Here is a 20,962-nt window from a genome sequence, read left to right as displayed (position 1 = left end):
AAGTGGAAGGGGACATGACCAGAGAAATTATAAGGAACACAGGAACCAACTTCTGTCTTGGTGATGAGTGCAGTAGACCCAAGGAGCTTTTATTTATACATAGGAACATTTACTGGATTCTAGTCCAGAGTTTGGGAATTATTGGTCTAATCTATTTACACCTTTAAAGGGAGAGACCAGGGTTGAGACAGTACCCATGTTCCTGTCTGTAACCCTTTACATCTGTGTTCATTGGAGATGAAAGTAGTCTGGCAATATTTTGCACTTACCATAGCTGCTTTGCATGCTACTGCAGCACGTACTGGTATTCTTATTAGTATTCACTAATAGGCAAAAAACCTTGCAGTTTAAGAATGTACCTATAGCCCACAGATATTTCTATCAAACTTTAAAAAGCAGGGAAATTGGGCAGCTATAGTGAATGCACCAGGGGAGCAGGAAACCTGACCTTGTGATGTCCCTGTATATATATGACTGTAAATATGGTAAGTGCAGGTTTATTAGAGGGTATATGGTAAGCGGACTGAGTGAGGGGGGGAGTACATGGGCTGGAATGTTGGAGAATGTTGTATTATGTTTGGCTGAGCGTTTGAGTGTCTGAAGGTATAAATGAGAGGATGACAGTTGAGAGTTAGTTCTGTTGGTGGGAGTTCTGAGGGAGGCTGTTGGTTGGTTTTGTGGGTTGGATTGGATTAGGCTAGTAGTGAGGCAGGTTATTGACGACTAGTAACATAAAGAGTAACGCATCTGATGAAACCATACGCTTGTTAAACTATACCTTTAAGTAATCATGTTATTCCTGTGTATATAAATATTTCTTGGTTTACCTAATGCCTGATCCTTGGCTGGGGCTTGCACAGACCAGAAGGGTGGGCAGGGTATATACCAAGGTTGGGAAACAGTATCAGTGGTGGCAGCGGTGAAGAGATAGTGTAACATCATCAGGTATCCAGAGCAACCCAGGGCTGTATGCTTTATAGGCACAAAGATACAGGGGCGTTGTGGCCTGCAAGTGCACCCAGACACAAAGTATCAATAGGCCTGGAGGAGACTAAGGCACAGTCTCAAGGCAATACAGCAGTGATTCTCAAACTTTTTTGTTTCACTGCGCACTGTGAAACATGTAAAAATTTTCTGGTGCACTCTGTGTGCAAAATTAAAAATATATTAATATATTTTAAACTATGAATAAAAATATATAGAAAACTATTACTTACCCTATACAAATGGGTTTCTTCTCATTTTTAAAATATACTTTCATAATATTTGAGGCACACCTAGCCACCTCTTAGGGCGCACCAGTGTGCCTGGGCACACCGTTTGAGAATCACTGCAATATAGTATTGAATTGCTGGGAGTGACTGGTGGTGCTGCCTAGCAGTGGGATCTTGAGAGATCTTTGCTAGAGCCTGTGAGAGAACCATATAAAAACCAGGACCCTGAGGTGGGACCGTGACAAGGTGGTAGCCACACGCAGGATCCTAGCAGGTGGTGGCCTGAGGTGGGATTCTGACAGGAAGGGACCTGACAGACCTCCTACCTGAGATATTGGACTGCCCTACAAATTTGTCAAAATGCAAACACAATTTGGGTTGGTCTTTCACACTTCCTGTGTAGCTTGGAAAAATTTGGTAATGTGCCTCTGAGCATATGGTGAGTGGTGGCAACACCTGCCATCTCCAAAGATGGAGAATTATATATTTGTATGTTTGCTGGTGTTCTTCTTACTTTGCTTCTTTCCTGTGTTACTAATGTTTCTACAAACAATCTAAACCAGAAACTTTTATTTCCCTCATTATTCATCCCAGAAATCTGTGTCAAATTTATTTTTATTAATTTCAAAGCCTTTTTATTGCTCAATGTCATACGATGGTGACAGCCTTTTGTGTTTCAAATTGGAGGTTATGTCCTATTTCTATTTTGGGTGCATTAAAAGTTGGATCTGAAACTGCAGTTTGATGTAAAATCAGACTGATTACATGTTGCTACTTCAGCAATGACTCTAGCTGTTGGAAAAGAGGATGCATGTTTTCAGCCTGCTATGTTTAAACCACTTCATTTAAGACAAGGTGGGCACTGTCAATTAAAAACAAAGAGCACACCTAGAATTTTGCTAGAATATATTTCACATCCCACTGTTTTATCTTGTGCAAATTGAGACACTTCTGAGGTTCACTGGAGACTATTCTGCAAGAGTCAGTGCCGTTATTCCACAATTATGTTTGGAGTTTTTTTAGTGTAAATTTTGCAAAGCGTTGCTGTACTTCACATATTCATGGAAATAAAAGCAAAGGGAAATTATTTCCTATAGGAAACTTCACTAAAATTGCAAAGTAAATCAGAAATATTTAAAGTGACAATCTGAACAATATCAACTGTCTTAATAATGTTGCTTCCTCCCTGCTAAAACAAGATCAGCACAGCACATGTCTTCTTTCTATTATTTGGGCTGATTGCAGGTGTTGCCACCACTCACCATATGCTCAGAGGCACATTACCAAATTCTTCTAAGCTACACAGCAAGTGGATTGGACTGTGAAAGACCAACCTAAATTGTGTTTGCATTTTGACCAATTTGTAGGGCAGTACAATATCTCAGGGAGGAGGTCAAGTCTCCTGCTCCCCTGGTGCATTCATTATAGCTGCCCAATTTCCCAGCTTTTTAAAGTTTGATAGAAATATCTGTGGGCTATAGGTACATTCTTAAACCGCAAGGGTTTTTGCCTATTAGTGAATTTCCCTGCTTTTTAATGCGGGAGGTAAGAAATGGGATCCTGTGCAAGTTTGCTGAGAATGGACTGATCATTTGCATGCTTATTGAGTTCAGTGGCATTTACTCCCCTGCAATCATGCTTAGGATAGGTGACACTGACCACAGGGGATGGGGAAGGGAGGAGGAGGAGGAGGGAGGGGTGGAAAGGCAGAGGGGAGAACTGGGATAGGAGCAGGCAGGAGGGGGAGGGGAGAAGGACAGATGTGATCATTTGCATGTTTATTGAGTTCAGTGGGATTTTCTCCCATGCAATCATGCTTAGGATAGGTAAAACTGACCGGAGGGGGGGGAGAGCTGAAGTGGGCAGGGAGGGAGGAAGAAGGAAAAGGGGAGGGGAGGAAGGGAGAGGAAAGGGGAAGGAGGGGAAAGGCAGGTCTGATCATTTGCATGATTATCGAGTTCTATTGGATTTAGTCCTATGCAATCATGATTAGGATAGGTAAAACTGACCATGGGGGAGGGAGAGGGGGAGAGGGAAGGGGAAGGAGCATATTGGAGGGGGGCAAAGGAAGGGGAGGGCAGGATTGATCATTAGCATGCTTATAGAGTTCAGTGGTATTTACTTCCGGGCAATCATGCTTAAGATAGGTAAAACTGACCATGGGGAGGAAGGGGAGGGGAGGAGGGGGAGGAGGGGGAAGGATGGGATTGGAAGGGGAGGGGGAGGGAGGGGCAAAGGAAGGGGCAAAGCAAGGGGGAGGGAAGGGGATGAAGGAGGGGATAGGAGGGAGGCTTTGGTCATTTGCATACTTTTTGAGTTCAATGGAATTTATTTCTGTGCAATCATGTTTGAAAATGGAAATGGACTGCCTTCAAGTCGACTGGACTTGTGGCGACCCTTTGAATAGGGTTTTCATGGTAAATGGTATTCAGATGTGGTTTTACCATTGCCTTTCTCTGAGACTGAGAGGCAGTGATTGGCCCAAGGTCAGAGAGCTTCATGGCTGTGTGGATATTCGAACCCTGGTCTCCCAGGTCATACTCCACCACTGACCTGGGGGAGGGGAGGAGATTGGGTGGGTGGGCACTGGGCAGAAGGGAAACCCCTTTCCTTTCCAAAAGGAAAACATTGTGAACAGTATCATTGCTTTTCAGCATTTCCCCAACCTTTTTATTCTACAGAAGGCACATGTAGCCTCCTCCCACCCAAATTTAAAACAAAGCTGTCCCTGGCCACATCCACACCAGGCCTCTATTACACTTTGGACAATTATTTATTTATTTATTTATTTATTTATTTATTTATTGTATTTCTATACTGCCCCATAGCCGAAGCTCTCTGGGTGGTTTACAATAACTAAAAACAAATATACAAATTTAAAAAACACATCTTTTAAAAACAATTTAAAACACAATTTAAAACAATTTATCATGGCTTCTCTCAAAGAATCTGGGAAGTGTAGTTAGTGAAGGGTGCTGACAGTTGCTAGGAGACGCCCTGTTCCTCTCACAGACTTTCAGTCAGAGTGGCTGACTGTTAAAACATTCTCTCAGTGGAATAGGAGTCTTCTCTCAGCACCCTTCACAAACTACACTTCCCAGGATTCTTTGAGGGAAGCCATGACTGTCTCAAGTGAAATGAAAGTCTGGTGTGGGTGTGGCCCCGATTAGCTAAACAATCAGCCAGGCATTTTTTTAACTTTTAAACTGCAGAAGATGAAGGTCAGAGTATGGGGCAGGGTCAGTATTGGGATTACAGGTACTCTGTGAACATGGCTGATTTATAATGAATTTCAACGGATTATGAGAACTCTGAGAGAATAAAGCCCAAAAGGGCTCTGGGGTTTTTTGCTCTTTTTAGACTTTAACTCTCTATTCTCTCTGACTGTTTTGTGTATCGCCATGAAAATTGAGAGGGTTGTTAAGCAAGCGTTTCTGAGTTCAGGACTGTAAATTTTGTAAGGTTTTATTTTGAAATGAGGTTATGGGAAGCATCAGAATGGCATGGGGGTATTTTCAAGTTAACATTGCGGAATGTGAAAAATCCCCGCTGGCTATAGTAAGGTTATTTAATCAAGCTTTTGGAAGACATCCAGCACTGTGAGAAAAGACCATGGGACTTCCTCCTCTCCTTCCTCCATCTGCAAGGAGTCCCCCACACCTCTGGAGCAGTTTTGGATTACATACCATGGAGGACTGAGCAAACTGCAAGGGGTGCATTGAAATATTGCACCCAGATTCAGGATGTAAGGTATTAAAACAGTTCTTAAGTAGATAGACAAATAGGCTAGACTAGACTATATTCCCTTCCTTCACATTCTTGTTTGTGTCATAATTAAATTATTTCCCAGTGAAGGATCAACGTGTTTCTTGACTGAGTAAATTAGATGTCCTAGGTGAGGGGTTTATTAAAACAGTATGATGTACATTTGCTGACTGAAAGAATAAGACATTTTTATAACCAGTACTGATGCTATTACTTTAAAAAAGTGAAAAAAGCTTTTGTGGGAGCTATATTTACTTAGCAGTCTATGAAGGAAGCATCCCAGACAGAACACACACAGAAGCCAGCATACTGTCAGAACTTCTCTTCACAATTTATTTTCAATTACAAAGTATGTTGCATACATTGATGAGTTTGTATCTGAATAGAAGTGCTTGGGCTCAAGGGTGACAGGCGTAAACAAAATCAATGTTTTAATTGTGCCTCTTTTTTAAAAATAGGAAAAAATTACACAACATTAAACATTATAAAAATTGCAAACAGATCATGCTTTTAACAGGATAAAATTTTCTAAACAGAGACAAGACCTTCAATACATTTGTCTGAGCTCCAGTTGGAAATGGACTACAGAACATTAAACAGCATTACAAATATGATCCCAAGCATAAGATCACCAAAGTTAATATACTTTTTTTGGCTCTCAAAAAGCTTTGCTGTGTTTGCATATGCCATCAGCCTTGCACCCCAATCCTAGACCCATTCACTTGGAAGAAAGTTCCATTGATTGCAATAGAAATTGGACCTACGAACAGGTAAGTAAGATTAGGATTGCAGCCTTAGTTTATTCTTCAGTACATATATGGGCCAAAAGGTTTTGAGACTGTTTAAGGCAGGAGAAAATATGAAAACTCGATATATTGCAGTAAAAGTGAATTGTTACATTATTTCACAATTCATAGAAAACTGTTGGGAAAGTAAGTGCCTTGTTATCACCTGAAGACAGTGGTGGAATAGAAGAACCTTTGGCCTTGTCTCAGCAATTATTTTGTTCTTCTCGTGTCTTAGCTACACCTAGTTTTGGCTTCGGTTTACTTCTTTTCAGAAAGATTAAGGCTACAATCCTAAACTGAAGTTAAGTTTCACCCAGATCAAATAGAGCTCACTTCCAAGAAGGTGCTTTCAGGTTTATGGAGGAAAAAATGCATGATCAATATGCTCTTGTGGAAGTTTATGAACATCTTAAGAGGCTGAGCATCACATTGCACAAACACCTTTCAACTACACTAAATCAATTGGGGAAAATTAAATATACTAAAAATACATATCAATGAGATCCAATCAAGTTTTAAATGCTGTGAAGAAAGTGTATGCTAAAGTGCCATTTCTGCAATGTTGACAAAGCATTCTGTTGTACTCTCAATGTGGTAATGCCCTTAATCATTGCTTTTAAAAGGAAAGAATCAGCTTTTGGATTAGTAACTGATTGAAATGTACTTTGTATAATCCTGCAAGTAAAATAAAATAAACTGCACTTTTGTGCAGTATTTCAGCTATCCAAAATTTAGACTTCCATCTGATAGCAGACTAAACTAGACGATTAGACAGCTAAAGCCTTACCTTCAAAAAAGAAATGATGACTAGTCATGTATGAAATTCAGGTCTGAAAGGCTGAATTTCTGTATTATTTATTTTGACTGTGCCTCAACAGAATTCCAGGAAGACTACTAAATAAGTCAAGGAACAGATTGGCTATGCTATTTCTGCTGAAGGCAACTTGTAAGTAAACCCATCAAACACAGGTAGGAGGCAATCACCATTTCAAAACTAGCCATATTTAAAAAGACATAAGAGAAACAATACATTATTGACATTTGTGAATAAACAAGCAGATTAATGAAGGCAAACAGAAAAATGGTATAGACTTATGTGAAACCCACACTGACAGTACGGTATTTGAGAAATGTCTGTTGCTTTAAGATTATTCAAGAAACCTTTAATCTGTTTATAGGAATTATTTTTGCTCTTTTCCACTACACTTCAGTCTACATTTAAAAATAAATTACTTATCAAACTAGTGGACTTGGTATATCTCTGTGCCCAATTCCTACAATGGTGTCACTGTTTGCATTGATGCCAGAGCAGAGTGGAAAGAGTCAGTCCTTGACTAGCCAGAAGACTAGTACTTATGAGCCCCAGAAAGTTAAATATCAAGGTGTGCTTGATAAATTCAAGAAATGGTAGAGAAGCTTTTGTAAAGAGATGTAGTGGAGTTACTATAAAAAATCCTATCTTCCAAGACCACTGAAAAATTGGTCACTCTATGCCAGTACAAACTAATCGATACAACTAAGCAAATCTGTTTGAAGTTCCTTCATGATGCTTCTATTGTAGTTTGCTTCCAAAAGGGTTCAAGGGTTTAAGGAGTCCTGGGGAATGAAAATTAAACTTGGTTCTAATATACAAGTAAGGCACAATATAAAGCCACATCATAATCTGTCAATGGAGAAAATGGGGAAAGGACAATAACCATACATGGTACAGAGTAAGTGTTCATTATATCCATTCAAAAGTTGAAGTGTGGCACTCAGTTTCAGACTGGCAAATTTTAGCAAGAGCATGCTTTAACATGGAAACAAACTCTAAAGTATCCAGTGTATGAAGGAGAGTTTAGAACTCCTTTTAAAAAATAGTGTATAACTGCTTTTTGGATGACATTAGAATATTCACAATGCCTACACTCAGAAAGTGACCAACGACTTCAATAAGATCCACATACCGTGTATGAACACTGAAAACCTTTAGAGAGCTCCTCTAAAGATAATCATCCAAAAATGCATGCCACAATTTCCCCAAACAAAACATGAACATTTGGTTTTTAAAAAATCTTTGTGATAATTATACACTAAACTTATATTAAATGACACTAGAGGAAGCAGATTGTTACTGGCATTAAAAAGTACAACCATTTTCTAGACTGTTTTAAATGCCACAGAGTCCCCTGGTTAAAATGTAAAGCTGCACAGCTTGCCTATGTCATCTTTACAATAAAGGTTAAACCAGCAAAGGTCTTAACTTTACTCTACATTTTACTGCCAGGTTTTATTTAGATCAAGTATCGCTGCAGCATTCTGACCAGCCCAGAGTTAGCAGCAAATGGCAGGAATCATATAAAATGCAAAATCTTTTTTTTCTTTTTTAAACAAAGTGCTTTTCTAAGATATACATACATATATAAATAGATACAAAATAAAGTGTCACCATTAAAAAGCTCAACTATTTAAAAGCTTTTTGACTATAACTTAATACATAGAAAACACTGAAATGCAAGGGTATGGAATCCACTAAAAAGATTCAAAAGTCTTTTTTTGATGCTAGACCAAAATCATGTTCTGGTTTTCAGACATGCACAAAAAAGGCTGCAAACACAGTATTAGCTCAGAAGAGCCTGAGCTACTACAAAGGGGATATCATATCTTACTGTCAGTTTTGCTTGCTACGCAAGTCCTAATTACAAAACAGCTGTATAATGTTGTAGACTACGCTATCCATGCCCTTCTGATCGAGTGTTAGAATCTTAGCATGAATTTGTATTTAAACACCATTCACCAATGAAACTCAACACTATTTCAATGTACCAGAACAGGTGGATGTAAAATACTCAGAAGACTCAGCTCTACAATCAGGGTTAAGTCAGATACATTTTTGATATGCCAACACTATCACAGGCTTGTATACATTGCCCGTGTGTGTGTGTGTTTTTAAAAATTGCTCCATCATGACATGCAAAATTGTGCTGAAATTTTGCAAATACTTTAGATCTTTTAAAAAAGATAGGTAGAGCATAAGAAGCAGTGTAGAGAGAGAGAGAGAGAGAGGGAAGGGGTTTGGGGTTGTAAAGCTCTGCAGTGGTATTTTGACTTCCCCAATCTTTTGGGTTTTTTTTTTTAATGAATACATTGCTTGCATACTGCTTGCAATCTGGATTCCCAGAGTCCATTTAGATACAAGGAATTGCACTGTAAGATGCATGGAAAGAAGGGAGGGATTCGTTAAATTTTTGCATTTGCTTGGAGCTGTATCTGAATGATTTGGTTTTCTTTGTAAATAGTGTTATGTGATCATTGTCGATCAAACAAGGGGAGGAAAGGCATTCATGAAACCAGATAATGATCTTGTCTTGACATAAACAACTCTCTCATCAAGAGATAAAGCTTTTCATTGGTACTTTAACACTGACTAAAAGCAGACTCTCATGAGCCAAACTGCACACGCATTTGTATTCCCCCAGTCATAGAAACTACTCGTTAACAATAAGTCACATAGAAGTTTGAAGAAGCTAGTTGAAATATCTGTACAAAAATATAAAATCTATAAATTCTTTTTTTAGCTTGTGTTGATCCTTGGAAACATCACATGCACAATAATACAACAACTGGAAAAGTGGCAACTAAAGAATTAGATATTTGTAGCTCTTTTTTCTTTACATATATACACATTACAATAAAAATAAAATTTATTTTGGTTGTTTGGTGGAAGTATACTACAAGCTAAATTTTAAATTTCCAAAGTTGAAATCTATTTTACCAATACCTTACTAAAATCCAAATATATTAAAAATTTTACTATGTGCAGAAAAAAAGGATTTACAGACTTCTAGATGGCCAACTTATCTACTATGAAGCGAACTAGAACAGCAAAATAATAGTCATGTATGAATGCTCCTTCTGTAGATAATTGGACCCAAAGAGAAAGAAATTCACAGTTCAGTAAGATCCCTAACCCTGACCTTTTAAGTTTTTTCTTTTTATACATTCAGTACAGTATCATGTAAGCTGTGCAAAACTTTACTTAAACTGGCAGTTTGCCATATCAGTTGCATTTGTCTTTGGTACAAAAATAAACAATCGCATTAATGTGCAAGTATTTGTTTTCTTCCGGTCAAGTACCGAAAATGAGTTTTCTAGAGCCATCTTTTATACAATACATAGACTCTGTGGCATATCTACATTTTCAACATATTCCTATATACATTCAAAAATTTGTAAGAGCTGGAACAAATACATTAAAACCCATGAGACCATCTATACATCTTCTCTCCCACAAGGGTTTTCTTACCATTTTATAGTTACACTTTTCCCCTCCCACCCTCAATACAAGGCACAAAGAGTATACATTTTTTTCTTACTTGCACAGACATTTAAATACCGTATCAAGCTCAGAAAACTATATTTTTTATATGGCACTCTAGCTTTATGGCCAGATGTGCTATGTACAAGTTATGGTTGCAAAGAAAACTTACTGTTTAATTTAGAACAAAAGAACAATTATTCTTGAAAAAAACCCTCTTAATTTGAATTTTAAATTTTTATTTTTCTTGGAGCATAAACCTGCCTTAATGTTTGGCATTTTGTGAGATTTCTACTTGCAAAAAAACCATGTTTTGCTCCTACGTAAGTTATATAATCTGGTCCTAGATAAACTTAATTTTAAAATGAATATGTGGTCACCACATTTATGCCAGAAGCAGATTTAAAAACTACAAGGTTTATGCTCCAAAATGTCATTAAGCATTTTATACCATGCTTTCACTTATCTTAGTACATTGTTATAAAAAGAAGAAAAATGATGGAACTTAAAACTGTGATTTATATAACGCTAAATTCACATGCAGACCAGAAATAATTTTACAATGTAGTATATGACACAGGCAGAGCTCTAACCAATGTGAATGGATTAAGTCACATCTACTAAACTTTTGATGTTGGTATTCGCAGCCCTACAAGGCCTCCTGTTGGATTTCCTTCTGCTGTTTTTTCTAAAACTTGGTTCACAAATTCTGATGTTTGCCCAGATACAGGTGGCCCTGGAAGAACAAATGAAGACATATATTAAAAATATTCCAATGAATATGTGCACTCCTGCCCTGCACTCCTGCCCTCCACTCCTTGTTAATTCAAGATTTGTTAGTACCTAGAAGTATCGAATAGATTCTTGCAGGAATGAGAAACAGGTTTGATAGCCAAAAACTGAAAATGATATCAAAAATTAGGAAGGTGGACCAAAACGAAGGAAAGGGGCAAAATGCACAAGCATAAAATGAGAGACACCCAGGTAGATAACAGTATTACCCAGAAGGATTTAGGAAAATAAACAATGTAATAATTGGCTCACTCAAAACCTTTTCAGGCCATTAAAAGTCTGCTAAAAACTTAGTAGGTCCTTTGTGTTAGCTCTATCTAGCACCTACAGTATAGCTTTTCTTTCCTACATAATAGGGAGTGTGACACAGCCAACAACCACCATGCAGGGGTTTGTTTGTTTAGTTTGGTATGCTGTGCACTACACTGCTGGGGGGAGGGGTAAATATTAAGAGACAAGACGAAGTCAGAGTGAGAAGGAAAAGGGCCACTAGATCAGTGGTACCCGACACTTTTGGGCCTATGGGCACATCTGAAGTTTGAAAAAAAGTGTTGTGAGCACCACCACAAAATGCCTGCCATGGAAGTCAAGGCCAGTAACAAAATGGCTATTGTGGGGTGTTTGGCCAGTCAGATCTAATCAATCAAAAACTGATAATTAATCTGCATGATTTTTACATGAGCTTGCTCTCAAACCATCAAATTAAACCTTACAGTGGTGTCTACAGATTTCACAGTAAAATCACAGTGTTGTATTCACTGTAGCACTAATGTTCGCCTCCCCACACCCTCTAAATCTGTTCTGGAGGTTCCTGAAACCTGCCAGAGAAGATCTGGGGACAGTGTGGAGCACACACAGAGAGAGGAGAGGGGAGAATCCCCTTGGGCTAAACTGAAGTTGTCAGCACCATCACAGTACAAACATTTTGATCAGCATGGATCTTCATGATTTTTACATACAATGCCAACAAAACCACCAACAAGACACACAGAACACGTCTGGATACAAAAGTGATCTATGAGTTGTTAGTAGTTTTCAGAGGGTCTCTTGTAACAATCATGAGTATCAGTGTCTCAGATTCATGCTTCTGTGCCAAGGCATCACTGGAAAGCACCACTTTTTGTGGTTCAGTCTATATGGAGACAGATGTGATATGATGGTGGTTTTGTAAAAGTTCTGTAAATTCAAGATAATTGATTTTAATTCTATTGTGTTTGACTTTTATATGTGGGCACATGAATGTAGCTTTTCTCTCTCTGTGCTCCTCAATCCCCAAGTTGCCTTGTTTTCTCCCTGGTACCCACCTGACCCCTTCACTGCTCCATTCTCTCCTCCACTGCCAACCTCCTGCTAGCTTTACTCCCCTCCTCACTCCCAGTTTACTAGGTGGCCATGGTCCCTTTCCCTCTTTTTTTAAAAAAATGTAGGCTGGGTGCATTACAAAGCAATGCACTGGCCAAGGCTCCAGCCACCATCTGTCTTCATTTCGCAAGAATATCTCTGCGCCCATGTGGGGCCCAGAGGCTTTCTGGGGGAATGAAGACAGCAAAAATGTGGTGTTGTTTTTTAATTGAGATTGTTACTATGGGAAGTTTCTGCCAGTGCTGCAACAACCATGGGCACCACACTGGGACAGGTACCACAAGAAGCTGTGGTAGCCTGCAGAGAGAGGGGATAATTCTGTTGGCATTTCATCATCATTTTTTTTTGTTTCTATAAAACAAGTTATGGCCAGGATAGAGTGTGCATGGGGAAGGCAGGAAGAATAATTATGAGATAATTAGAAATTGATTAGAGGCGTTTCAGGCCAATAGATGATCACGACACTCAAGCAACATTCCATACAATGGATCTGCATGATTGAAGGAGACATCTCATTTCATCAGTAATTCCATTTGCCATACCAAGTCTTGGAATTCAGTGCAATTGAGATGTTTGCTGAAGAAAAGTTATTTTGGATAGTGCTGTGCAAAATTAATACAATTGTATATTCCCTGCCTGAAACATCTGGAAATGGCCTCTGCTGTTGTGATGTTAGGCTATATTAATTAGATATCACAGATTTTAAAAGAAATCTTTGGGGTGTTGTGTACAATGGTAGGGTAGTAGATGAACATGGTTTAAAGTCATGATATGTGAGTAGACATTGCTTCCAAGATTGAAAAAAGCTAAAATGAATCCTAGTACCGCCATACTGGATGTTTACTTACCAAGAGTATCTTTAATAAGCACATCAAGCTTTTGACCCATATTGGTTAGTCTGTCATCTTTAGGACTCTGCACTCTATTCACAATTTCTTGTTTGATAGAGTTGATCACAAACAGCAAGTTATCTGCAAGAAGAGACCAGGCAGCAGTGTTAAGTCAATGAAAATGAAACTTTCTGGGAAGGAAGAATATCTCTCTCTGTTTATTTACTTAGCACATGCTATACTGTATTAACCATTTAATTCAAAAAATTCAGTTCCATTTAAAATAACTAATATGACCACAAAACAAAATGGATGCTAAAAACAAAGCAAAGACTTTACTTGGCACCTAAAAGACTTTAATGTAAGCCTCGTGCAAGCCTCCCTAGGTAAAGAATTTCAGAAGCAAGGCATCAAGGCTGAAAAAGTTCTTTCTTCCAGAGGCACCTGCCAATAGGTATGGCAAACATCTTTGATTGTCATCAAGTCTTAAAACTTAATTGTTACAAAACCATTGATACTATTTTTCTGTACAGAAAATAACCTGCCCATTATGTATTTAGACCAGTGATTTTCAAACCTCATGAGCTGAGGCTGTAAGCAGGTCTTGATGGCCTACTATGGCCAAACAGCAGACTCGCACAAAGCTGTTAGCCTTCAGGGTCTTGATTAACTGATACAAGCCAAATGTAGTTATTTCATGAAATGAGTCTGCTAATTAAGGCTTTTTTGTTTTTAAAGGCTTACCATATTCAGTGTTGAGACCCCATAGTTTCACTTTGTTGGCTTCATACTGGGCTTTCTTTTTTAGTCGGCAAGCTCTGTAATGTCAGAAGGCAGGGGGAAAAAAAGAAAATATCCATCTAGTTGGAGCCACTGTCATCAATCTTATAAGAGCTGAGATCTTAGAATTTAGTAGCTAAGATACTACATGATAATTCCCAACACTCATTAGGCCTTCACTGATAAACTTATCATAGTGCTATGCAGGTATTTATGGCAACCTTACCATTGCAAAGTGTGACAACTTTCAGAACTACACTACGCTATACAATTAAACATTCATGTAGGCTGCAAACATAACATCTTCATAATCAGAGATGCCTCAAACTTGCCATGGCTGTGGGAGCGGGGAGAGAAAAACAACTGCATGATTCAGCACACTCTAGAGAACCATTCTAAACAGGTCATCTTCACAGGTCATTACTATTAAATAATATAACAAAATAATATGATTTTTTCCTGATATACCAGCCTGAAAATACTTGTTAAGATGGAAGAATCCCTTGCTTGGGCAAGTCATGATTTTAACAGCTAGCAATTTATTATTTTAAATGTTACCTGGAAGCTAGCTTGTTTTTTTCTTTTCTTGACCTTGGTCTAGCTGTTAAGGGAAGTTCACTGACGGGGGTCAAATCACTGATCACTTTATTCAGCTTCCTCAATTCATTCCCAATCTGTAGCAGTTTTTTAGGGTTAGGTGTCAGATCTTCTACATCAGTCCTCCGTGACTTCTTAACAGCATATTTTCCTACGCATATATATATATATACACACGCACACACAAAAGGTTATCTGATGGGTTGCTGGAATACTGTAAACTATATTCAAATTGTAAAAATAGTCTTTAACCCACAACCTCCTATAGTGGCTTTTATGCTTATTACCCACTATAATACATAATCTAATGATACAACTGGAAAGCTGGGCACAAAAGAGATAACAGAGAATGCTGTGGATGCCGGGTGGACAGTCAAAGAAAATTACTGATACATCTGTACGCTAGGTCATGTTGCCTTTATTTAAAATATTGTATACTGCAGTTCATAAAAAAGTCCACAAGTATTTACAACTGAAAACAATCACCAACATAATTATGACATAAAAAGTAACAGTGTTGGCTTGAAGTTAATCCCTAGAAATGTAGACCCTTAGTAATTCCTACTTGCAATGAGAGAGCAGAGGATACAAGAAAGGAGGAGACAGGCTTCCTTTGCACAAGAAACATGATGCGTGTTCCATGTGGCAAAACAAGAATCTCTTGCCCCCCCCGCCCACCAGTCCCTCAATAAATTACTATCATTACTGAGAAATAGGTCAGATCTTCCAGAAACTCTTATCTTTTGTGCACAATGATATTGCTTTATTACTCATGTTAAATCAAGTCAAGGGAGATGTGTCCTCCCACTCGTGCTCCAACAACACATGAAACCTTACAGGGGAGCTTCTAGGCTAACTATAAGCAAAATCTGACTATAGGTAATGAATAGGTAGAAGATTCGGAAAAAGAAAGTTTTAGAACAGGAAAAAAAGGAGGGGAAGAGGATAGGGAAACAAGAAGGGAACTGTTGGACTATGAGATCTGAATGTCTTTGAAACTGTATGACCAGTGCTGCGAGTTGAAATTTATGATGTTAATTATGTTTTAAAAATAAAAATATGCATATGTTTTTAAAAGAAATGGATGAAAGGTCAAGTGCATTATTAACTTGTAAAATAAACAGGAGCTGCATTCAAGCGGCTTTAGAATACTGTCAACAAATCTTCAGAAACTAAATTTCTCATGTCTTCATTTCCCTTAAAGGGAGTCCACCTTATCTTCTTGGCAGTATGACACTGTTTCCAAATGAACACAAAGTTAGACTGTTTGTGGAAGCTCTTTCTTAAACAACTGAGAGCAAAAGAATTCTTACAAGCTTTGGGAAGCATATGCACCTGAAAGCAACAGCTCCTACTAGGCGACCGCTCTTACCATGATGTAATCCGTTCTTCTGATACATGTTACTTGGTAGTGTATCTCGATTCCACTCTGAAGGCCTCAACATTCTGTCTTGCTGTGATGGTGCTAGTTGCTCACTATATTCCCAGAAGTATCTTCGCTTGCCTCTTTTCCGACAAGATATTGCTGTCATTTCTTTCAAATCTTCTACAGAATCATTCTCATATCCTAAAAAAGGCACAAAAAGTTGTAGTATAGCAGTTTTCCCCACAGAACAAGGGGCAGAGCTAGAAGGAAGAGACTTCATTCAAAGAGAAATAATGGGATTTCAGGGCTTGCCAATTTATTCCAAGGTTCAATTTTTTCCTAGAAGATCAGAGGGTTTTTTTAGGCAGATCCTCTTTTCCCCAGCTACTGAGGTTAGATGCGCAGGTCCTAACCCTCCTGTTCTTAAGCAGCTTCAATTCCCTAGCTTCTCTACCTCCTTCTTAAACATCTGTCCTCAGCCAGCATTCAACTTCTTCAGCAGAGGCAAATGCACACATACAGGGCATGGCATGGAGTGCACAGACAGGCAAAGAGAAAAATGTACACTAGAGCTAAGTACAGATCCTTTATTATACGGCAGAGACTCTTATTATACCACTCAGAACTGAAAAAACTGAGGTCCCACTTAGTTTCCCAAGCATCCTAAAATAGTCATTTTCTAGTCTCGTATTAAAATGTGTAAATTGTTTCACAGAAGAGGTGTAGTGTACCCTTTCCACAAAATATCATTTGGGCCTGGCATCTGTTATGCCCATGCAAATATAAATTAAATTAAATAAGATAACATAAATGTCTGTTAGCTAGAAGTACAGCTCGTGAATGAATTATTATCATTAGGCCTAACACCTATTTTTATATCTATAGTGCAGTAGAAAGTACTTTATATGTTAACAAATCAGTTCGTCTTAATGCTCAGGAAGAAGCAGCTCTGTTTATTCATTACAGTAATTTATTTATTTATTGGATTTCTTAGTCGCCCATCTGGCTGGCGATCCAGCTACTCTGGGCGATGTACAAAATAAGCATACAGATACAATAAACATTAAAAATCTGGACACAAAGATAATAAAATCTAGCCCACCCCAAAAGCCTGCCTGAACAGCCAGGTCTTCACGGCCTGGCAGAAACTCATTATAGAGCGGCATGGCAGAGATCATGTGGGAGGGAGTTCCACAGAGTGGGGGCCACAATTGAAAAAGCCCTCTCTCTAGTCCTCACCAGTTTGGCTATTTTGACTGATGGGATAGAGAGAAGGTCTTTTGAGGCTGATCTTGTTGGACGGCATAGCTGATGATGCTGGAGTCGCTCCTTCAGATAGACTGGGCCAAAACCGTGTAGGAATTTAAAGGTCAAAATCAACAGCTTGAATTGGGCCTGGCAAGCAACTGGTAGCCAGTGCAACTCTTTGAGCACTGGAGTTATGTGATGTCGCCGGCGACTGCCTTTAATCAGGCGCCCCACCACGTTCTGTACCAGTTGCAACTTCCGGACAATTTTCAAGGGTAGCCCCACGTAGAGCGCATTACAGCAGTCTAGGCGAGAGGAGACCAGGGCATGTACCACCGATGGGAGCAGGTGATTGGGAAGGTAGGGGTGCAGCCTCCGTATCAGATGGAGTTGATGCAGTGCTGCCTGGCTCACAGCCGAGACCTGAGCTTCCATGGACAGTTGGGAATCAAGAATGATCCCGAGGCTGCGGACCTGGCCTTTCAGGGGCAGTTGGACCCCATTGAGCACCAGGTCCAAATCCCCTAACCTTCCCTTGTCTCCCACGAGCAGTACCTCGGTTTTGTCAGGGTTCAGCTTCAGCTTATTCCTTCCCATCCAGCCACTCACCGACTCCAGGCACTTGGACAGGGCTTCTACAGCCAACCTCGGTGAAGATTTAAATGAGAGATAGAGCTGCGTGTCATCCGCATATTGGTGACACTGCAGCCCAAATCTCCTAATGATAGCCCCCAGCGGCTTTATGTAGATGTTAAATAGCATCGGGGAGAGGATGGAGCCCTGCGGCACCCCACAAGTGAGAGGCCACGGATCCGAAACCTCATCCCCCGATGCTACTCTTTGGTGCCTATCAGAGAGGAAGGAACGGAACCACTGCAGTACAGTGCCCCTATGCCTAATCCCTCCAGGCGGCCCAAAAGGATACCGTGGTCAATGGTATCAAAGATCCAGGAGGACGAAAAAGGTGCATTCACCCCTATCTAACGCTCTCCTCATATCATCCACCAAGGCGACCAAGGCTGTTTCAGTCCCATGTCCAGGCCTGAAGCCCAACTGAAATGGGTCCAGATAATCCGCTTCCTCCAAGTGCGCTTGCACCTGCTTCGCCACCACAGGCAGTGTTGTGCCCTCCTGATGTGCTCTTTTATTTATTTATGCAATTATTTATATACAAACATCAGGGTGGTGTAAACAACATAAAAACCTTAAAATTCATACAATAAAAATTCTTCTTCCCTTCAACAAGATGCTTTTCCCATCATTTACTTGGGAAAACTTCATCAAGTGGTCCTAACCTGTCTATATATGCCAGAACATACGATACATATTTTGGCCAAATAATCATTAGGATGGACCAAATAATTATATAAGGCTAGACAGAAAGAAGGCAAAACACATTTTTAAAAACCAAGAAAAATGAGCAGAAGGGGGGCAATATTTTATCTGATAAAAAATAAATCTTTTCCCAGTTGCATGGCTTGGGGGAAAAATTCCCCTCTCCCAGCTGTCTAAAAAACTGGTAGGCATCTGCCATGTGTGTATGTGTATATGTATATAAAACAATCTAAAGTCAGAAATGAATTATTTTCACTTGCTTTCCAGAGCAGTGGCTGTATTAGTCTATCGTACAAACACATTTTCCTTTTTTAAGAGTAATACCATCAAACTCAATGGGGCTTACTTCTAAACAGACCTGCATAGGACCGGGAATTCTTAATCTTTGATAGCCATCATGAAAACTGAGGCAGTAAGGCTCAGTTATTCATGACAGCTAGTCTCCATCCATCATTGGCTCTGGTTCCACTCACTGCTGGTATGCAGTCTCTGACATAAAAAAGGTTGCCCAACCCTGCTTTAAAAGGCTCTAATGCAGTACATTTACAGTTGACCAAGGGAGACCATCCTAGTTAATTCTAAACGAGACACTGAAGTTAGAAAAGAGGACAAAGAAGATAACAATGGTGCATTCTAAACTCTGCATTTTTCTGACACCTTCGGCAAGGGACATTTGGCTGACAAAAAGATTCTCTACATCAGTGGTTCTCAAACTTTTTTGGTTCACGGCACACTGTAAAACAAAAAATTTCTGGCACGCTTCACGTACAAAATTAAAAATATATTAATATATTTTAAACTATGAATAAAAATAAATCTCTATACAAATGGGTTTCTTCTCATTTTTAAAATATACTTTCATAATATTCGTGGCACACCTAGTCACCTCTTGCGGTGCACCGTTTGAGAATCACTGCTCTACATGAATGTGAGAACTGCCTGTAGAGTTATGACTGCAAAGTAATTTACAATTCCTCCACAAAAAGTGTTATGTGGGTCATCAGGCCTGCCAATAAACCCATTCTAAAATGACCCTTTTCCACCCCATACTTGCAGTAGACCTGGCTCTAGATCACAAGAAGCTTAAAATTACCTGGTTCAGAGAAAGTATCACTGATGTCATCATCTTTGTCATCCTCATAATCCTCCTCCTCCTCTTCATCATTTTCAGAGAGTTCATGCTCACTTCCAAACCCTTCATCATGATCTTCATCCTCCACTTCTTCCTCTTCCTCTTCCTCCTCCTCCTCCTCCTCGGGATCAGCCTTGCCTGCCCCTGGCTGCTCACCCAAACTGTCAGTGACAAAGAGAGAATAATTGTGTTCTTCCTTTTTCTGCGTAGGATCTGAAACAGATGTGCTGGCAGACAGGCTGTTCTCCTCAGCAACTAATCCTGGAGTTTCTTGGGATGGAGTGAGAAGCAGAGCCTGAGTCTCTTTAAAAGGCAACACAGGAACACTGTGACTCTGGACAGAGTCATTCCCTTTCCGCTCTTGTTTCTTTGCTACAGCCCCACAATAGCAGGTGTTTTCTTTTGCTGCATCAGCGTTCGCATGGCTCATGGCAGACCTGCTCTGGGGTACTGGATTTATCTTTACTTTTGCCTTTTTAACATAATCTTTACATTCAACATGAATATTCACTTTCTCATTATTGTACCCATTGGTCTTCACCATGATTTGTGTGCTTGAATTGGGTTTGCCTGCTTTTTGGGCAAATTCTGATAAAGGTGCCTCAGCCTGACCAGTCTTGGATGAACAAAGAGGGGCTGCTGCTCTGGTTGTAATCTTCTTTGCTGGCAAAGTTAGCTGAGTCTGTTTTACACTGAACAGCAATTCTGGGTAGCACAGTGGATCTGAGACAGGCTGAGAGTCCTCACTGTTGAGCTGAGCCAGAGTTGGAGTTTTACTTATCACCTCTTCATCCTGGTATGGGCTTGAAAAGTCATCAAGGCCCAAATAGTCCACCTCTTTTGTTCCCCAAATGTCACAGCTGGTTAATTTGGTGTACTTTGTCAAATCTTCACAGTAAGTGTCCCACTGCTCCCAATTTGCTGGGAAAGAAGTTTCAGTATCCAGAATGTCTGTAAAAGACTCCAGGTTCTCAAGATCTTTACAGTCCTCTACAGAAAGGAGGTTATCCCTGGAGCTCTGCTGGTAATCCATTTCTCTGTCCTACAGAGACAGATTAAAGAAAGTCAGAAAATAATGGTATATTTGTTTTCTCTCCAATACCTCAAGGGAGAAATCATACAAACCAATTTATGGTTGCAATCCAAAAACACATTTACTAGGAAGTAAGCCTCATTCCACACAGTTGGACTTCCAAGAAAACATGCATACAATTGTGCTGTCTGTCAGCTTTGAATAAAAGGTTTTTAAGAGGTCAGCCATTCCCATGCCCAGTTCAATGAAAAGCCCATCAATTCTGATTGCCTAGAAATAGTTTAAGAGAGGAGTTAACCATCAGTGACACTTGTGAAATTAGCACAAGAGAACGAAAAAAGGACAACAGATCCCATATTTCTCAAGTTACAAATATGTAAAATCTAGACTATGAAGAACCTTATTTTAACTACATCAATAAAA

At 39.5% G+C, this 20,962-nt stretch overlaps 1 protein-coding gene across 5 annotated transcripts in view; it reads right to left on the bottom strand.

Moving 5' to 3' along the window:
* Positions 1-5,296: 5,296 nt before the first annotated feature.
* CREBRF (CREB3 regulatory factor) overlaps positions 5,297-20,962 on the bottom strand; it is a 42,048-nt gene continuing 26,382 nt past the window's right edge. For 3 of the 5 annotated variants that reach the window (XM_061616910.1, XM_061616912.1, XM_061616913.1), the window contains exons 4-9: positions 19,468-20,548; positions 15,798-15,992; positions 14,387-14,582; positions 13,793-13,866; positions 13,067-13,189; positions 5,297-10,800 (exon numbers count right to left, since the gene is read on the bottom strand). In XM_061616910.1, the coding sequence (XP_061472894.1) occupies positions 10,685-10,800; positions 13,067-13,189; positions 13,793-13,866; positions 14,387-14,582; positions 15,798-15,992; positions 19,468-20,548 (1,785 nt within the window). In that variant the 3' untranslated portion in view covers positions 5,297-10,684. Of the gene's footprint in view, positions 10,801-13,066; positions 13,190-13,792; positions 13,867-14,386; positions 14,587-15,797; positions 15,993-19,467; positions 20,549-20,962 lie in introns of those variants that run through there. The other 2 variants (XM_061616911.1, XM_061616914.1) reach the window with 2 other exon arrangements.

This window comes from Rhineura floridana, chromosome 3 (assembly GCF_030035675.1).
Source record: "Rhineura floridana isolate rRhiFlo1 chromosome 3, rRhiFlo1.hap2, whole genome shotgun sequence".
Lineage (NCBI taxonomy): Eukaryota > Metazoa > Chordata > Lepidosauria > Squamata > Rhineuridae > Rhineura > Rhineura floridana.
The sequence above is the reverse complement of the archived record's forward strand: the minus strand, read 5'-3'. Positions and strand labels throughout refer to the sequence as shown.